The 20,096-nt window shown below is 39.7% G+C and overlaps 1 protein-coding gene across 3 annotated transcripts in view; it reads left to right on the top strand.

Moving 5' to 3' along the window:
- Positions 1–20,096, top strand: part of LOC131774603 (uncharacterized) — a 49,697-nt gene that overhangs the window by 13,523 nt on the left and 16,078 nt on the right. For 2 of the 3 annotated variants that reach the window (XM_059090659.2, XM_066164594.1), the window contains exons 26-57: positions 418–603; positions 1,253–1,429; positions 1,526–1,570; positions 2,206–2,570; positions 2,830–3,124; positions 3,571–3,879; positions 4,352–4,633; positions 4,858–5,133; positions 5,445–5,732; positions 6,520–6,540; positions 6,824–7,194; positions 7,507–7,795; positions 8,227–8,523; positions 8,788–9,078; positions 9,439–9,483; positions 9,912–10,273; positions 10,569–10,869; positions 11,048–11,326; positions 11,739–11,771; positions 11,864–11,893; positions 12,269–12,633; positions 12,829–13,108; positions 13,714–14,001; positions 14,173–14,223; positions 14,630–14,997; positions 15,211–15,493; positions 15,905–16,014; positions 16,311–16,503; positions 16,966–17,262; positions 17,855–18,130; positions 18,708–19,037; positions 19,627–19,929. In XM_059090659.2, coding sequence (XP_058946642.2) covers positions 418–603; positions 1,253–1,429; positions 1,526–1,570; positions 2,206–2,570; positions 2,830–3,124; positions 3,571–3,879; positions 4,352–4,633; positions 4,858–5,133; positions 5,445–5,732; positions 6,520–6,540; positions 6,824–7,194; positions 7,507–7,795; positions 8,227–8,523; positions 8,788–9,078; positions 9,439–9,483; positions 9,912–10,273; positions 10,569–10,869; positions 11,048–11,326; positions 11,739–11,771; positions 11,864–11,893; positions 12,269–12,633; positions 12,829–13,108; positions 13,714–14,001; positions 14,173–14,223; positions 14,630–14,997; positions 15,211–15,493; positions 15,905–16,014; positions 16,311–16,503; positions 16,966–17,262; positions 17,855–18,130; positions 18,708–19,037; positions 19,627–19,929 — 7,686 coding nt within the window. The remainder of the gene's footprint in view (positions 1–417; positions 604–1,252; positions 1,430–1,525; positions 1,571–2,205; positions 2,571–2,829; positions 3,125–3,570; positions 3,880–4,351; positions 4,634–4,857; positions 5,134–5,444; positions 5,733–6,519; positions 6,541–6,823; positions 7,195–7,506; positions 7,796–8,226; positions 8,524–8,787; positions 9,079–9,438; positions 9,484–9,911; positions 10,274–10,568; positions 10,870–11,047; positions 11,327–11,738; positions 11,772–11,863; positions 11,894–12,268; positions 12,634–12,828; positions 13,109–13,713; positions 14,002–14,172; positions 14,224–14,629; positions 14,998–15,210; positions 15,494–15,904; positions 16,015–16,310; positions 16,504–16,965; positions 17,263–17,854; positions 18,131–18,707; positions 19,038–19,626; positions 19,930–20,096) is intronic. The other variant, XM_066164595.1, reaches the window with a different exon arrangement.

Here is a 20,096-nt window from a genome sequence, read left to right as displayed (position 1 = left end):
GACTTTCTGTGATGTTTTTCTTTTTTTCATGTAAATTATCAACTCGTAACAACATGATTTCTCGTGCAGTTTGGTGTGATAAACACTTGTAAATTTTCAAAGACTACAAATTGCACTTGCCTTACGGGCTCGTGCAATTTTGTTGTCTTTGAAAATTTGCCGGTGCATATGACACCAAATTTACGCGAAATCATGTTATTACCTTTACTAACTGTGAGCTATGCGAGCTAGGAAATTGCGAGCAGTACAACCGTTAAGGGCTTACCATTAATCAGACCCAGTTTTCCTGGTTTGTGTCCCGACATACTGAATGCAAGATATTGTCAGATAACCAAACATAGGAAAGCCAATCATATTCAATAGACTTTAATTCTTGGTTTCTGTTGATATCTCCTTTGTTTGTTTGTTTTTTTATAGTCTCTCCATGTGCCATTGGTAAACCGGAAGGACCTTGTCAAGTTGACATCCAACAAGAAGTGGGTAAAGCGTCTGTTAATGAACAAAGCTCTCCTTGTATCAGCTTCTTGAAGGAAGTACTGGCTCACTGTAGCTACAGAAATATGTCGCATTTTTATTCGAAAAAGAACTGCGAGCAAATATGCGGTAGGTTTCCATGTATAATTCTTACGGATAATACCTGTTGTACTATGGTAATGCCGGTGTAAGATAATTACCTTCTGTATACGTGGGCTGCAAAAAAAGTGGGAAAAAGAATAAAAATACTAGTCGAGATATCGAACCCTAGAAGATAAATCGAACCTCAATCATTCTGATTATGGCTCTGATTAGGACCTGTGGAAAAAGAACAAGAAAAAGATGAAACAAAATAAAAAGCAAAAAGCCAAATGCGAACGAAAACAACAACCTAAAAAACAAAACAATTAACATTAAGCCCTAAGAGGTTCAAGTGAGATAGCCTTATATTCCTATGAATAGATTCACATGTGCCACAAAATACATGAAATTATTACCAGCCTGTACGTCTGAGAACAACGGTGGTTCTTTCTGCCCTTCTGAGTCGTTTTTAAAAACAAAACAAGCCATAAAAAAAACATGACACGAACAGCTGACTTTCGATAACTTAAACCTCCCGCTACCCTCAATTAGAAATCAAAGTCTTCCGTATAAAAGTTCGTGTTGTCGTAGTTCTATTCCATGATTATGGCCACTGGTCACATGAGTGAAATATCAACGTGCACGTGATCCTTGGTAGTCTTACAGAGTGATAAAGTTCGTTTCTCGTTCTTGTCAGATCCCTCAGAAACAGACATATGTCAGAGAGTTTGGAACTCAGACAAATGCGTTAATGCAGAGCTGCGATACTATTTCGATTCGGCCACCGACAAGTGTAAACCATTCAAGTTTGGACTGTGTCTTGGAAATGAGAACATGTACCCCACAGAGGCAGCTTGTAAAGCTAAGTGTTCAGGTTTGTTCTCCTCCTTTTCCATGAATTGATGGTCACATTGATTTTGATAAACCATTTTCTTAATAACCATTTTCATTGTTGCGTTTTTGCTTTTAGGACCAAAACCAACGATTGTTACTCCGACGGGGCCGGGTCCTAAAGGTGTGAACCATGTTCGCTATTTGGTTATTTGCATTAATTAATTTATTTTTAAAGACTTTGTAGTGAAATAATTAGTTCTTACTGGGCAAATTTGAGCAGAACCTCGCCATATGCGGACCATTAATCACGATGTTTTGCCATAAACATGTTCAGTATTTGCTTTATCAAACGTTTACCGAGTCTGTTTTCATAATTACAGTACTTTCCATAAAACAATCCTAGCATCAGAGGCTTGATTTTTTCGGCAGTTCTTTATAGGTGATATTGTGGTCTCTTGACCAGTGGAAAGAGAGTGGTTTAATTGGACATTACTAACTTGCAATGGAAAGCCAGCTGGTGTTTTGGAAGCTTGCTAATGCCAACTGTTCTCTCACATCTCTTGTTAAAAATGTTTCACGCTCAGAGGAGTGGGTACTTCTTGGAGGTTATCTCCACAGTCTATCACCTACTTAGCATGCACTTGTCCAAATCCTATTATAAACAAACCTTTACACAAAATGGCGTGTGTCCCTGGATTTTAAGCCCATTTTTGCCTTTAATCTCGTCAAGGCGATTCATTCATTAAAATTCAGGGCGAATCTGCGATCACCTGCCAGACAAACTTGCCCAACAAACTTTTATGTTTTGTTCCTTAGAGCCCCCTATACCTGCAAGTTATTACTGGTATTTCCTGGCCTTGGAAAAGAATAAGATTTTTGGCGTCCCTCCATTGTATATCAGTGGACAAGTCAGTCTTCTCAACATGGGTTTCAGAATCTTTAACAGAACGTGGCTAGCTACAACGATTTCCTCGCAAGACTGTCTTCTAAATCCAGACAGCTGCGAGAAGGGTTTCACTATTGGTATAAAGCTTAGGTTAGACTTATCCGTAAAGTCTTGTAAGCAGCAGCCCAGGTACATCATCGATACTGGTCCAAGTGTGAAAGCGCGTGGTGTATCACTTTACGCTGTGGGAGACACGCTAGTTGCGCGAGTGGTCTCGTCAACGAAAACTTGGGAGGTATGTTGAAAGAGACGTAAAGTGCTTTTGTTGAAGGTGATATTGAGAACCAACAGTGAACTGCACAGACTTAAGGGTTTTCTTACGGGAAAAAGGAAAAATAATGAGCTTATGACTTTGAAGTCTCTGCATCTTTTTGTTAGCAAGAGCACGTCACTATGTCAAATTACAACCTCCTATAGTCATAAACACAACGAAATGAACTAAATTTATTCCTTTCTGGCTCATGTTCTTTAATTTCTTTATGCGTTCTATCAAGGTCAAAACGCCAGCAGCTTTTGATTTCTGGTGCTACATCATCATAACTTGGCATCCCGAAAAGGGACTGCAGTTTTACGGGAACAGTAATCTGAAGACCAGCCTTCATGCTGGTGAGGCTAACTCAGCCCCACCGCCTGTGTACAATGGTAAACTCAACTTCGTCGTTGGACGTGGACTGAATCAGAAGCCTGAACAGATGTGTGGCGTATTGTACATGTCGTCCACAGCTGTGTTTAAGCAATACGTCAACCAGGAATGGGTGAAAAAGATTTTCGCGTTCTTCTGGAAAAACAGTAAGTTAAATTGATTTTTCATGGAACCGCTTTGGAAGATTGGAAATTCGGACCAGGGGTAAAGCACTTAGGATTTATGTTTTTAAAGTCAAAAACTATCGGATTGCGAAACATTTTAACCAGTAGTTGGAAACTTTAATTAAAGAAAAGCTTAGAAAAAAAGTTTATAAGCCACGTTCTCGCCTTCCTCACCTTCCGTCCCCCTGCCAAAGAAAATTCATAGAATTAAGAAGTTAAGATTCATAACTAGTAAGACTCGGCTCATTTATTATGAAATGGCTCTCAATCGTGTCTGAGTTTTATGAGAGGAATTCTGGTACAGAGAAAGACCTCTTCAACACGTGACATTTATGGCAGCGTTCTGCATTCCATTATGTTTCGACTTGCCATAATTTTAATACCTTTGAAATAAACAAGTTAATATTGTCCTTTGCTTTCGATTTCAGTTGTGTCCAAGCAACCGCTCGTTGACTATTACATTAAGATGAAGATCTCGAATCTGTCTGGGAAGAAAGTTCTTCTCATTCCTGGTGATAACGATCCTGCAAGTGGCATGCCAATCAATGCCAATGTTATTGCCATGATATCCAAAGACGTTCCTGTGGTAGAACCGAACGTGCCAGCCGTGCAATTTGCTGTCGTAGATGAAGCCAGTAGACGGCAGTTCTTGTTGATAAATGGTAGCCAACTTATAACCCTGAGGCCTGTTAAAAACAAGAATGTGGTGCCGATAAATTTGGTTATTGGAAATCCAAGTGAGTAAAAAAATTGTTGAGGGACACTCCCATTCAATTTCTGAAGTGCTCCTGCGATGTGAAAGAGAACAAAAAAATGTTCTCTCCCGATTCCTATATGTATTAGTAAATGCTCCTTGCCAGTTATTGCGCTTCCTTTTCACCTTTTGTGTTCAAAGTCAATATTTTCGACGACAGTTTGTCAACTAAACTTCTGCTATTAATATATATTAATAGCTTATAAGTTCAAGACTAATCTAATTGAGATAGGGGATCGAGAGAAACTGAGGTCAAGGTATTACTTAAGGGCAAACCCCTATAATTTGATATACAAAGTGTATGTGATTTGTAAAGACACGAAAATTTGTCGTCTTCACCTTGAAGGCTGGCTACTCTCAAGTTCTCTCAAGGTTAAAAGGCAACATCGAAGTTCATTGAAAATAACCAGTTTTCTTTTCTATGTCTTGATCTATTGCCCTTCGTTTTATTGCAGTTGCCAACAAGTGGTATTACATAATACTTCGAATCACAAACAGAAACGATTTTGACATCGTACTCATACCATCAGACAACGATCCCCCTGGCGGTTTTGTTGTCCTGAAAAAGAAAATCGTTGTGATCAAGAAGAAAATTAAATCGCCACTGCCTATAACCTTTGAAGCGTCCCTAAAGACAGATTTGAAAAAGAAGTTGTTCATCAACTACAAATCAAGTCTAGTACTTAAACCCCTACCTAACGAAGGAGCTCCTATCACTATTACGGTGACATCCAATGGTAAGTGGTAGACACATACGCAGTTTCTTCAATTTTTTGCCAGTACTTCGGGTGGAAGTGCCGAGATGGACAGGTGTGCAGTCATACGATAGAAAAACAAACTTGATGAAATGACGGAGTGACCGACGAAATGAAAACAGACAGGCAGGACTAAAACGACCACATCAATAGAAGAGAATCAGTTTAGAAGAACGATCTAACATAATTTTTTTTGGCTTCATCAGCTTCTCCAGTTGTAATTTACTTCATCCGCGTTCGTTTTGCAAACTACGGAACGCAGAGTGTTAACATCACAACAAGCGACAAGGAACCGTCTAAAGGATTTACCATCAAGGCGAAAACTATCGTCCAGATAACCAAGAATGTCACACACAAGTCTCCCATCACATTCTGGGCTAAGGCTACGGATCATTCTTGTGTTCTCAACAATCAGCCCAGCTTGATCATTATTCCTCAAGAAAAACCCGGCCCTTGGCAAGTTGTGAACATAACAGACAAATGTAAGTGTTAGTGGGTTGGTCCGCCGGCCAAATCTTGAATCAGTTAATGGCTCAATTGATCGTTAGATCAATTAGTCATTTATTTAAGCACGTTATCAATCAGTTGATCAGTCAATCAATTATTTACAACTCAATAAATTGTTTAACTAGTCAAACAGCCATTCAGTCAGTCAAGAAACCAATCAGCCGAACCGATCAGAAAATCGATCACTCACTCAATTAAACAAGTTTATGAAATGTAAGAAAAGGTAAGCCCCTTTAAAGTTGTGATGTTAATGTTTTAGTGTTATCTTTTTTTGTTTACATGTCAGATGTTCCTCCAATATTCCCGCCGCCTCAACAGTTTTCAATACTACTTCAAGTAACAAACAATGCTGGAAGCCAAGTGATACTTGTATCAAACGACGCCAAACCCTTGAACGGTGACGATCTTCAGCCAAACAGTATGTTAACAGTCAGCAAACTGACCACGCACATGAAACCTATAAAATTCTATGCTGTGGACTCTGCAACGGAGAAACGTTTGTTGATAAACGGAATGGAAAGTGTTAGTGTGTCTCCGAGCACCAAACAGATTGTGATGCCTCTGGTTATATCAGGTGATTATTTTGAATTGTAAACCGATGCAGCGTTAGACTGTGTTTTGTATAGGTAATAACATGTTTTCGAGTGCAGTTTGGTGTTAATAAGCACGAGTGAATTTCTCAAAAACAACTAAATTGCACGAGCCCGCAGGGTACACCAAATTACAAAAGAAATCATGTTTTTACCTGTTAATAATGTACATCACAGAAAAACATCATAGAAAGTCAAAGCAAACGAAATTTTGAAAGTGTGCGCGCACTATTTGTGATTTGCACTCGTTCTACAACCTTGCACTCATGTTACATGAGAATGCATTCGTTTTCAGCCAATCAGAAGCGCTTAATTTTTTCTTGTACATTATTAGGTGGTCGTAAAACCCAAACCAAAATGCTCTAAACAGTCAGTGACTGTTCAAAGTGCAAACATGCATACTGTGTATAGCAAAGGAAACGCGAGTAGCAAGGTCACCATTGGTTTTACTAAGGCTTCTTTTTGGTTGGCAGGATTGTGGGAGTTTTTCGACCATTCACTGAGCAACGTACAGTAAAACAATTTTTATTCCGGATCAACTTCGTCACCCAAGTCAAATTTACTTTTCAAAAATTTACTGACAAGCGAAGAAATCAGGTTTATTTATGCGTAGCTGAGCTTTGAACAACTTAGAAATGCGGCAATGTTATCCTCTGCATTAATTTTTACTCAAACTAACAATCCCCGAAGTGCAAGAAAGTCCTAATTGGATTAATTTTGAGAATCCCTTTATATCACTGGAAACTAATTTACATTTTTTGTTTTCAACAGATGGTATGGGTGAAAAACCAGGTAAATTTGTTTTTGCTTTTTTTCCAAATTATTTACGTTATCGTAATTGTTTTTTTTCTCTTTTTTTTTCCTGCCTTTTTGTAACCTGCAAGGTCAAGAAAAATGAATCAGGGAAACCTGAAATTATGTGGACGTCTTTTTTTCCTGTTACCATTCTTTGGTCGAATTCATTATCCAAAATGCCGTATAGGATATTAAATCGGTTCAAGGCACTACTGTTAAGGGCGGTTAATGGCCGCTACGTTATGTTACATTTTATGTTAATATTCCCCTTTCGTTTTAGTAATGCCTGCTCTGTCCCCCAGTCAGTACTGGTCATTCTTTGTCATATCAAACGGACTTATTCCTGGAAAGGCAGCTCTCCAGGTACACGGCAATTCTCGGAGTGTTGAGGGGGGTCTCCTCTTGGATGGCGCTTCAGGGTATCTCAGCTCTCATTTGAGTGGCCAGGATCCGTTGGTAAATCCTGGTGATTTCTTGGACGGTTTTTCTTTTGGTTTGAAGCTGAAATTCCCTGCGGCGGTACTGAACTATGACAACCCCAGGTATATACTGGACACTGGGGAGAAGAGCGTCAATTCGCCGGGAGTTTCGCTGTATTTGTTGAATAAAAAATTGGTTATGGAAATTGCAACTTATGACACTCGATGGAAGGTAGGTGTTAATGTCGTTGTCGCTGTTTTTATCTTTGTAAAGGATTGAATGCGGGTATTTGTTGAGTTCTTCATAACAGTCCCCGACTCACTGTATTTTTAGATACTTTGTGTTTGAGATGATTATGTGGGTTTTCGCAGAATTTGATTTATGATATCACTGCGAAACCTAGCTTTCAATTTTGCAATGCTTAACTCTTAAGTTTACCTAAGACATTTTTATGCGAGATTCTATTAACGATGCCAATCACAGTAATCATAAATAGACAGATAAAAAGAAAGACCGCACGTTCTGCTCTGTGACTCTCCCCAGGCTGAAACGGACGCGATTACAGACCAGTGGTTCTATCTTATCACAACTTGGCGGATGAAATCTGGCCTTAGAATGTACATAAACGGCAAGAAAGAGGCGCGGGACAAGGGAGGGGTTGGTGTTCAGAACATGAAGGACTGGAAGCAGCACGATAACTTCTGTGTTGGACGTAACGTTGGAGGGAATGGAGTGTCCTTTACAAATTTCTATATCGCATCCTTTGTGGTCTTCAAGAACCACTTGAAGGCTCAAACGGCGTATTCTGTGTATAAGTACTACAATAACGATGGTGAGATCAATGTTCTTTTGTTTGCGCAGCTACAGTTACGGCTGTTTAAAAAATGTAATTGCCCCATCTTGACATAGCAAATCCTTCCTCCATGTGACGCGCTATAATCACAGGTCACAAAGTACAACTTTTTTCAGCGGAAGTGGAGAAAGAATAAGCAAATCTAGGATGAAATTGGTATAAGTCAAGAATTTTGTCATCTTAGTAGTAATTTGTCAACCATTTTGTCGCCAATTGTCTACATGTTAGAGGAAAGAAAAGTCTGTTGCAGAGCAATATATTTTGAAAGCGCTACTGTTCTGTTTTTGAGACATGTTCAATGGTCTGAAGATACTTGCCACTTAAGTCACTTTTTGTTAAGTTTTTCAACGGTGTTTATTTTGAAAGTATAAATAGGCAATTCCACTAAATGATTTGATCTCTCTCTGCAGTCGCCGTCCAACCTGCCAAGTTGTACTACGTAACTCTTCTTGTAAATAACACTGAAGCAGAAGATGTTCTACTCGCTGCAAGCGATAGTCAACCGGCCAGCGGCTTCGCTCTGAAGGGTCAAACGTGCAACATGTTTGTAAAAAAGCTTAAGAGTCCATCCCCAGTGAAATTCCGTGTGTGGGGCATGTCCACTGACAAGCCTTTCCTGTTGAATGGAGAGAGAGAAATCACCATAGTGCCCAGTGATTTCGAACAGGACGCCACTGACGTCTCGATCAAGCTGGTGAAACCTGGTGGTGAGTCATCAGTGTTGTACCACATAACATCGCAGATTTCTACGAAATAGGATTTAAATTGTTGATACTTTCACCATAAACGACTTTTAAAGCCTTTGATTCGGTGTTTATCGGCTGATATGGACCTTGTGTATTGTCATTTAAATTACCTCGATGCACTTTTAACTTATTATATCACATTACCTTGCCCAAAAGGAGGAAAACACTCAACATCGAGGGTAAAATGAACCCAGAGTGTCAACAAACTTTTGCTTGATTCCGCAGATGACTTGTCTCCGCCCCCAAGATTCCACATGTCGTTCCTTGTGGAAAACCAGGCAGGCGTGACCATGAGAATACTTACAAGTGACAATGACCCCCCTGATGGCTTTAAACTAGAACCGGAACACACAAGTATCATCACTAAAGAAGTCAGCAACCCGAGTGACATGTCCCTGCATGCTGTGATACCCGGCGAGGAGAAGACACTTCTTGTAAATGGCCAACCGAGAATAATAGTCTCACCCTCCAAAGCAACTGGAGATCCCATATTGTTAAGAATAACTGGCAGAAAAGGTGCTTGATTTGTTTATCTGTTCGTTTTTGTTTCTGTTCTTGTACTTTAAGAGTAAGATACCTTCCTGCAGGATTGATGTGATACGTTTCCAACTAAAGCTTTTTTATGCTTTGGAAATTTAATTGGAAAATAAAGGTGAAAAAAAACATCAACAATGACAAATCACACGTTTCTGTAATATCAAACTGAAAAGTCTTTTTGTATCAAAATTACTTTCACACGAGCAAGTATGCTCTTCATTTAGGAATGCTCGTCTTTACCTTATTTCAAGTCAAGACGATTGCGTTGTAGTGCTAATGCGACAGTCACAATAACAATTATATTGATAATAAAAAAAAGCAACAATTATTTTGTTACAGGTGACGCCGCCCCAGACGGTGGTATTGTGGTTAATACTCCTCCGGGTGAGTCTTTTTGAGACTTTTACTGACGTATTTTACGATTTTGTTAATGCACATGATTTGCTAAAGTAATCAACGAAGTGGTCGTCAGCCTTATAATGACTAAATTGGTGATTCACACGACGCCGACAGGGGCAGCAGAACTATACTCTCTTTACGCTAAAATGGACGAAAATCAAACCTCGATCTTTACCTTTATTTCCCTAACTTACGACATCGGATTTCGACCTTCCCTTCTGACATCCCATCCTGACTTGTGATTTTACCCCTTCGTGTACTGCACTATTCACCATGAACTAGTCGCAATATATAGCCTATCGAGATTTGCTATTGTTAATCAGCACCTATGTCCAAAGGTAAACTTCATTTCGTTCCACTGAGACATCTCTGCTTAAGCTTCTTGTATACAACTTGCTTACCTCCATATCTAGTTCCAAATATCTACTTTTGGAGGCTGAAGTCAATTTCGCCACAAGGCTTCATAGAAGGCAACCCAGCGTTCAGAGTACACGGCACTGTCCAACCAAGCGATGGTGGGGTGGCATTTGACGGGCAGTCCGGTTTTCTTACGACGGACATGGCGAGTACTGACTGTGTCATGGATCCTGCACTCTGCATGAAAGGGCTTTCGATTGGTATGAATCTGAAATTCGACCAGTCAATGAAGGACTATAAGGAGCCTCGATATTTGATTGACACTGGCGCTCAAAGCTCCCAGACCCGCGGTGTGTCTATGTATGTCAAAGATGGGAAGATATATTTCAAATTGGCGATTTCTCAGAAAGTTTGGGAGGTAAGATGTAAACAATTCGAAATGGGAATGGAAAGAGTTTTCCTGGAATCTTTTAAGAGGAAGCATGTATATAAAATAATCATCTTTAGGCTAGCATCGATGAAAGAGGTCTATGACGAAAAGGTTGTAACCTACATAGCCAGTATGGCGTGGCGTGTAAACCGGCTATCAGGACCCCAACGATCGCGCTCTGCAATAGCTCCCTTATATTTCACGGGTTACGTGGCCGTCATCAATAGTTAGCCTGATTGTCAGCTCAGCTTTCTTAAACATGATTTAATGATTTCTTACCTAGGTGTCAGCTCCGTTAGAATTTGACAAATGGTTCTACCTGACTAGCACATGGAGCGAAGTTGACGGTTTGTCGTTATATCAAAATGAAGTTCTTAAAGCAACAGACGCACAAGGCAAACAAGAGCCGGCGAGACCAACTAACGCTGCACAAACAAACTTCTGTGTTGGCGGGAGAGTACCCAATGTGTTTGGATCAGATTTTGCCAAATTTTCTATGAAATCTCTGGCTGTGTTTGATGAGTGCATCCCGGCACCTCACACAGGCAGTGTCGCTTCTTTCTACAAAGATTATGACGGTTCAGGTAGGTGATAAGAAGCAGTTAATGATCAAAACCTTTAGGGGATCCGCCGCTTGTTTCATTTCGCCCTTCCTTGTGTCCCTTAAACGATTTTTACTTGTATTTTCAAAGACCATCAGATGAGGTATAGTTCTATAACTGCTTGAGTAAATACTTGAAACTTTTCGTTCTTACTTTTCAGGAGCTCCAGCCAAATTTTACATCGTCCTGGAAGTAACAAACCTTTCGAAAAAGAATTTAACGCTGTTTTCGTCAGATCATTATCCGTCCCAGGGCTTCACTATTAACGCCGGGGTGGTAGCGAAGATTAAAAAAGCCGTATCCAGGCCCTCGGCGGTAATTTTTACTGCGCAAGATGATGGGAGTAAAGAAGCATTATACTTGAACGGTTTAAAGGAAATTTCTGCGACGCCAACCAAGTCGCCTTTGCAAGATGTGAAAGTGTCCATAACTGGAGAAGGTAGCCACATTTCAAGATGTTTTTTTCCTTCATTTTTTAAAGGAAAGCCTCATGCGTTCTTATTGAAAAAGTGAATATGTTTTTTTCCAATCATTTGTCGTGCTTTATTTTGTCTCAGGTGGATAATCTGTTAAAATTTCAGCATTTGAGCAACTTATTGAAATGTCAGCACTTGAGAAAAGCATCAAAATGTCGGGAGAGAGACTCTCGAATGAGAAGAATTGTTCCGTTGTTTAAGGCGTTTTTTCCCTTGAAATTAAAAATATTTTTGGCACCTTTTTGTTTCTTGATTTTTTTTAAATTTTATTTTTAAATTTTATTTTTCAATTTAATTGATTACTTTTTCGAATTTTCCTGTTATTGAATTTCATTCTTTTCTTGATTTTATTTTTTATCTATTTGCACTTTCCAGGACAGCCTTTTACGGAACCAGTAATCAATGCTGGTGAGTTCATGATACGTTTAATTTTTCCGATTTTTATTTTTCCTTCATTAGTTTGTTTCTTTATTTATTTCTTGTCTTTCTTTCTTTGAAAGGTGGAGCTATGGAAGAGTCCAGCGTTTCAGGTGAAGCTCAAAATTTACTTCCTTTCGTCATAATCAACTAGAAAGCTTGAGCACAAACGTGCCTCAAGATACCGGCAGCAGCTGAAAGTTGAAAGTTCTCATTGCTGATACTCACGATAGCTTTTTTGTCGGCACAGTCTGGTTTAAAATGCCAAAATGACGACTTTTCGGTTGATCCATCAACGTCAAAGCGCTCCTGAATTATTTCCATTCTTCTGGTTGTTGCAGGAATGTGTCAAAAGCCTCTCTACCTAACTTCTCCGGTTACTACGACAACTGAGAGTTTCTTGCTAACTCTGGCCTCTCTTACTTAAGCCACGACGTTTTTCTCTGCATTAAAGGAAACTAAAATAATATTTCCTTTTCATTTTGTAGCACCTCCAGTTAACCCTTCTCACTCCTGGATAATCGCATCAATGAATGATAAACAAGTACCTGGCAACCCACCACTGTCGATTGTGGGAGGGTTGGAAGCAGTACCGGGTGGGGCTCGTTTCGATGGTATTCAGAGCTGCTTGAGTGGACAGCTTCCCAGCACAGCATGTGTCATTGATCCAGACATGTGTGTTGATGGCTTTGCTGTTGGCGCTAAGCTGAAATTCAGTGACATGTCGTTGACATCAAACGCGCCACAGTACGTCGTTGATACTGGTGCAAGCAACGGTAACAAGGGAGTTGGCATGTTTCTGCAGCTGAATGCGCTCTATTTCAAGATTGTTACATCAAATGCGGTTTATCAGGTAAATGCACTTCTACTAAATTTAAATGAGAAACTCTTTATTTGAATTTAAAATTAGCGTCACAAACCCATCCTAGTGCGTGCTGAACTTCATGTATACCCCCCAAAGAAAAAGAAAAAGAGAGAGAAGAAGAAGAAGAGAAGAAATGTGGTGGTTTCCTTAAACTAGCTTTTCGTCCTTATTCTTTCCAAACAGGCCTCCATCCCCGTTTACGCAAACAAATGGTTCTACATCATGGGCGCCTTCAGTAGGAAATCTGGTCTTCAAGTCTACTCCGATGGTGAGCTGGCGGATGGAGATTTATTGGGCACCAGCGGAGATCACGAGACTTCTGCAAAACCTCAAAACTTCTTTGTAGGCAGCAGTGTCAATCAGGGCGCACAGGCCAAGTTTCAATTGGGTTCAATCTCTACTTTCAAAGGACAGCTGTCACCGAAAACGATTTCTCACATTTACAGTTACTTCTGGAGACAAGGTAAAGTACGATTTTATCCACTCTGTGCAATCTCATTTCAAGTAACCTTTTCCTTAAAATGATTCTCTTCGCCTGGATATAAAATGAGGAAGCTTTCTAGATTGATCTAACAGCAAAACGGGGAAGAAAATGATGCGTTGTAATGAAAAAAATATCATCAAAGTTATTTCAGGTTTGGAAAATTGATTGATAAACATTCGTGTTACTCCTCAAACTGGAGGAAATTATGCGTCGATCAATTTGAAGCCTCAACGTCTCCCCCCGGGCAACCCCCGGGCATGTGAGCTTTTGAAGATTGTTGCGTTAAATTCTTCCCCTCTCCTTCGGGGACTAAAATTGTATTCAAATGCTCGGATTTGATTGTAATGTTTTTTTGAAAAAAGAAAAGATTAGCGATCGTTACTTTCTTGTAAACCTTTTCTTCTGAGACATCTGCTTTGTACTTTTAAACACCTCCATATTACAAGGTAAACAACTTTTATTTTTTAGAACGTTATCTCATAGTTAGAAAGGATAGTTTTTAATCAGTAGGTCACTTGTGATCATGGATATGAAATTATAATCACAATGAAGGTTTTACCTTGGCTCTGTAATTTTTGTTTCAGGATCTGAAGGAGAAGGAGAGAAATATTTCATGTCACTGAGAGTGACCAACAACATTGGGCAAGACGCGCTAATTTTCTCCAACGACAACCAAGCACCGAACGGCATGCTAGTGAAAAAAGGTTCCACCTTGACGATTGAGAAAACAATGGTTTCCAAACGTCCCGTCTTCTTCACAGCCATCGACGGCAATACACTGGCGAGATTTTTCCTTAACAACGTGGCACGGCTGAAAGTAAACCCTTTGCATTCACAAGAAGACGTCATGGATGTCACTCTCTCACCGTCAGGTGAATTGGTGCACTGGTTGCATGTACATGCTTATGTCGATTAAGGAAAAATATAGATATCAAATATATATTATATCGTAACAGAAATATTAATGAAAACTGATAATATAATTTATGAAGAGGAAAATATCTGTTTTGCTTACTGGTAATGCGTGATTTTAATCTCCACAGGAGTTAATAACGACGAAGCTGCCAGAATTATTCCTTCTGCTGTTATTCCAGGTTTGATTTCTCTTCTCATCAAAATTTTAGTATTTTGCCTAAATAGTTTTAAATCGTGAACTACGTATAACCGACCGGCAAACGGATAAAAGTAATATTTTGCTTCAGCTGTCTTGCGACACAGTGAACATTTTCAGCGTTTGCTGTGAAAAAGAATGGCTTCTTTGTTTTTCAGTTGGGTCTTTAAAAGATTAGAAAAAGAAAAAAAGGAACGAAATCAGCAAAAAGCGTGGTTCGGAGGGACTCCTTTGGCAGCTCCCCCCCCCCCAGCCCCCCTTTAAACTCTGTTTTCGACGACTTATCCCCCCTCTGTCCCCCCCTGAAACCATGTGATCTCCCAGATCGTCCTACTCCCCCCGGCGATAACTAACGACTTATCCCTTGATCTTATATTTTTCTTTATTAGCCAGTCCAGTCAGTCCGTTTCACTCCTGGTCTTTCATCTTCAAAACTCACGAGAAAATAGTAGGATCACCGCCTCTCAATTTATTTGGCGACACACCCATTCAAGGTAGTGGAATGTCATTTGACGGACTGGGTACCTACGCTACCACCTCCCTACCAAAAAGTGACTGCTTACAAGACCCGGGATGGTGTGTGAACGGCTTCTCTATGGGTGCTAAGCTGAAGTTTGATGAAGAAGATATGTCGTACTCTACACCCAAGTACATTATTGATAGTGGAGCCCGCAGTCTAACCACACGTGGGGTGTCGGCGTACATCGTAAATGGCAATCTTTTCTTTGAACTTGCCACAGCCAAAAAGGCTTGGAAGGTGAGAAAGATGTTGAAAGATGAGATGCGTCCTCGTTTTTTTTTTTTTTTAATATTGTTTATTTATTCATCGATTTCTCCAGTTTTATATATGTCATAAAATTGGCAAGTTTTCATTTTGTGGATAACGTGCTCTTTTTGTAGAGATGAATTACATGAAATCCACATTAGGAAAGTACTGTTCGAATAAAGTGATTCGTTATGTGCTTTTCAGGTGCAAACTAAAATTTCCCCCGATGTGTGGTGTTACGCTAGTATGACTTGGAAGAATGATGTTGGCCTCAAGCTGTACCTTGATGGTTCTGAAGTGGTATCTGATTCTACCGGCAAAGACCTTGACCTTCAACTTAACACGAACAAACCAAATTTGTGCTTTGGACGGGACGTACAAGGCCAAGGCCATTTTGCTAAGTTTGCTATTGGAACATTCTCATCATTCAACACATATTTGTCGCCGCCAATGATGCGTAATGTGTACACCTTCTACTTTAGGAGTGGTGAGTGTTGGCGTTTGTTGTTGGGGTCTCATCAAGGGGCTAATGAAAGGGTGCTGGAGAAGTCAAAAGAAAGTTCAGGAAACGAATAAATGTAGCTTTTGTCGTATTTGAGAATTTTCCTTGCTCTTTTTTCCTTCGTGTTTTTCTGTTGTTTGCTTTAATTGCCTCCGCTGCTTGTTTTACAATACATATTATAATTCTCTTGGGACCAACACAAATAAGAATTGAAAATAGCTACGTTTGTATGATATCGTAAATCACCTGGCCTGCAACTTGACTGCAAGTTCCAGAACACAGGCTTTGAGATGAGAGACGCGACATTTTTTGCAATTGAAATTCGCACATGAATTTTCCATAACGATTTCAAAAAGAGAGGAAATTGATTAAGCAAAGTTAATTTTGTCATTTTAGGCATGTTTGATGCATCTGCTTCGAACACAATTAAACTGCAAGTAAAAAATACGTTTGACCAAGATGTGCAACTCATGTCAAGCGACAAAGAGCCATCTCAAGGTGTTCAGGTGAGGATTGGTATGCTAACACTAAATCTCTTGAGAATTTTAAGTTGTAATTTCCAAGGAGGTAGTGCATCTAAAGCTCTTACTGTTTACTGCGTCTCCTCTTTCCTCCGACGGATTGCTCGCTGAGTGCTGCTCGCACTCAGAAGCTAATTCCACCCACCTTGTGTCAGGACCCAGGGGTAATGAGCTGACAAAAATTAAATTACACTTTAAGTTACACTGGGAAAGGAGTAGACTAAAACGGAAAGTTGTGCTGGTGTCTGCTTCATTTTGAACTTCCTTCTTTTTCTTCGCAGATTCTTAAAAAGTACACAATGGATGTTCGCAAAGAAGTGTCTCTTGGTCAACCGGTCACTTTCAGCGCTAAGGCCGGAGCTGTTAGTCTGTTGTTGAACAATCAGGACCAAGTCACAGTCTCCCCGGAACTGACTCGTAAAGGCTCGTTCGTGTTGGTTATCTCCAAGGAGAAGATAAACGGTGAAGGGGGAGGTAGGATCATTTACGGTTCCCTATGGATTTAAACTAATAACTTTCACATGCTACTGTGATTAGTATTGCACCTGTTTGTCGTAAAGGATAGCATTGTTAATCTGAAGCAACCCCCATATCAGTCTTGACACTCACTTGGACAGGTCTCCTATAGGCTGTGTCCGACATCTTTCGATGAGTGATGTATTGAGCACATAAATTCAAGCTTTACTTATTAACAGCTTCTCATTTAAGTTTTATTTCACGGTTAAAACGCTCTGTGTTTGAGAAAAGTTTTGAATGTCTTAAGTAAATTTTGGGTTAAAAAGAACCTGAATTTAATTCCCCTAACTGAGAAAAAATAACCTCTTAAGTCAGCCCTTTTGTATGTTTTGTTTTGTCTTGTTTGTATTTTCATTTCGTCGTTTGTTTATTCGTTCGTTTGCATTTAAGCATATTTGTGTACTATATATCTCGTTGTAGGAACTTCAGCCGTTGGTACGTATTATATTTCAATGAAGATAATGAACAAGTCAGGTAAAAATGTGGTGATCATGCCAAGTGACAATAATCCCCCTCAAGGATTCCCTGTCAAAAAAGGCTTCATGGTGTCTTTTACTAAGCCAACCACCGGAAATTCGGCCATCACGTTCAAGGTCATGGATCAGACTTTAACCCAGCTGATGAAGATTAATGGCAAGGATAAGGTTGAACTTATCCCAACTGAAGTTAAAAGTGCACCGAAGACATTCGAGATTCTGGCACCAGGGATGTCGCAAGGTTTGTGGTTTAACTTTACATCCTGCCTCGTGGTGAATTTAAGGGTGGGTTTCCTCTCACGACGGAGTCGTAGTCGAAGTCGTAATCTGTAGTGCGGAGCGAAACAATATGGTGAAAGTCAAACCGACGGAATCGAAACAAGAGTACAGAATCCGTCACTCATCATAAGTCACTGGATCGTAAGTTTGCGAGTACTATGTGGAATCGGAAGAAAATGGAACCGTTCGAATTCTTCGGACCGACTCCAATTCTGCATTGCCTACATTCCGCCAACGACTTCGATTTTGGATTTCTTCTAATTCATAATCGCTCTAATGACTCCAATTACAACTCCGACTCTGTCGCTGGTGAAAACCAACCTTTAAACTTAACACTTTTGTTTTGTTTTGTTTATTCTGTTTTTTGTTTTGTTGTGTTTGATTAATTTGGTAGTGTTTTTTTTGTCTGTTTTTTCCTGGACCTATTTACTAAGGGAAAGAGGATCCGGAGAAGATCAGTATCGTACAGCACAATTAGATATAGTATCTCCAGCCAATGCCCCGAGACCGTCATTAGTAATATTAATAGAATTTGACGTATCTTTTTATAACAGGAGGACAGCAGTATTACTTAAGTGTTCGCTTTAAGAACAAGGCTGGACAAGACGTGATAGTCAAACCAAGCGACAATAACCCCGCCCAGGGATGGAAAGTAAAAAAGAACTTCATGATGGATATCACGAAAGGTACCGTGTCTGCTCAGCCTGTGACACTAGTGGCTACATCAGCTGACGGCAAAACACCGCTGGCCATAAACGGTCATATGGAGGAGGCTCTAACGCCGCAGCTTACGAAGGATAAGAAGACAGAGTTAGTTCTTGGAACCCAGGGTAAGTTAATGGTGATAAAAATGACTTATTACAGATAAAGGGAGTAATTTTATGAAATTTATCTGCTCCGTCTGTTTTTGCTCTGCAGTCGTTTCCTTGTTCGTCCATCCGTAAGTTATTTCGTTCGCTCATTGGTTTGTGTATTTGTTGTGTAATTCGTGCGTAGGTTCGTCCCCTCGTTCCTTCGCTAGTTTACTAGTTCCTTCTTTAATTCGTTCACACGTTCGTTGGTCCAGCCGTAGTTTTGTTCATTTACTTGGTTACCATTCACTTAGTGGTCTACTTTACCATTTAACGAGGATTTTTTTTTTACTACATTGTTCGTTCAGAATCTAATTGTTTATTTGAAGGTTTTATATCCGGACTGGTCAATCAGTTTATATAAGCACTGTATATCACGTGCCTCTACGCTTATAACGTTTGGACAGATGTCTGAGGTTATTCTATGTGCACAAAGGGAATGGAGAGTCACAAACGACTAGCTTCACGAACTCTTAATTTATTGTCATTATTTTAAACTGTTTTGATATTTTACCATGCATGTAATTCGGTATTTGTTTTTATTAATTCCCTTCAGTTACGGGAAAGAAGAAATCAGGAGTGCCCGTAGCCAGACAGCACATCGCTGAAAAACCGTCGCTTTACTATGTGACATTGAAAGTCAAGAACCGTGCAGGCAAAAAGTCCATCATAGCACCAAGCTATAAGGGTCTCAATGAGGGTTTCCACATTAACAGTGACTCCATTATGAAGATCACGCGCGAGTTCCAGAGCGCAGAGCCCTTACTCTTAAAAGCCTTTGATCCTGATTCTCGTTTACCAATGATGATTAACAATCGTAAGAGCATTATCGTGAAACCCGCCAAGATTAAAGAAAAAGTTACTGATATCGTCATATCTCCTCTGAGTGAGTATATGTCCATTCTCATCTTCTTTTTAGCTCTCAATTTTGTCTCGGAGTAACTTTGAGAGCTTTCAATTCGATTCAAAGTTACTTAATAATGGATTATAGAGACTATCACTGACAACTACAACGCTTGTTTATGCATTCATTTGCACAACAGTGCAAGAAACAGAAATACGGAAATTATTTAATAGAATGGAACTAAAAGGGTCAAGCGTTGTTTAATTGAGTTCCTTCCAATGAATCTCTCTCAGAGATAAGGGCCATGACTTCATGCTCGCCAGAGTCAAAACTGAACGATTTAACGAGCTTTTGTAAATTGATATTTGGTTAGCATTTTTATGTTACTCCTGTAACTACATGATTGGCTTTTAGATTTTAACTTACCATTGATAAATTGTAAACTCACACTTATGTCGCATCTCATTCTTTCATAACGCCTTCATTACTATTATTATTATTTGTTTTATTATCATAGTTATCCTGATAATTATCGTTAGTACTAATTTTATTGTTATTATTAGAGAATGTTTGAATGGATTGAAAATGAAGAACTTGATATCTGAGACTTATCTATTTTTCTCCTTGCTAGAAGGAGGACCCATGGGCCCTGAAGAGCGATACATTACACTGCTCCTCCATAATAAGGTTGGTCGTGAAATTAGGGTGACACCGTCGAGAGGCCGAAAAGGAGGGTATGTTGTCGCCAAGAATGGATACCTCAAGGTGTCTATGATTTTTCCCAAGAGCGGAGTTCTCTCTGAACCCGTCACATTTGAAGCAAAGGATCTGGAAACTCTGAGTGACCTAGAAATTGATGGTGATGTGAAAACGGTTTCAATTGCACCTGGAGAGTTCCCGGATGAGGTGATTAATATGACCATCACCGCACCAGGTAAGTCGAATTTTGTTTGTTTGTTTACTTGTTTGGTTAGCCTGCGATTTGATGACGACTGTGTTGGAGCCAGAGATGTACTGCTTAAATGTTTTAGTATTCTGTGATTTTATCAGTAGAATAAACGATATTTTTTCGGATCGATCGGATCACGTGTAATGTTTAAG

The sequence above is a fragment of the Pocillopora verrucosa genome, chromosome 3 (genome assembly GCF_036669915.1).
Source record: "Pocillopora verrucosa isolate sample1 chromosome 3, ASM3666991v2, whole genome shotgun sequence".
Taxonomy (NCBI): Eukaryota; Metazoa; Cnidaria; class Anthozoa; order Scleractinia; family Pocilloporidae; genus Pocillopora; species Pocillopora verrucosa.
This window is presented reverse-complemented; position numbering and strand designations above follow the sequence as displayed.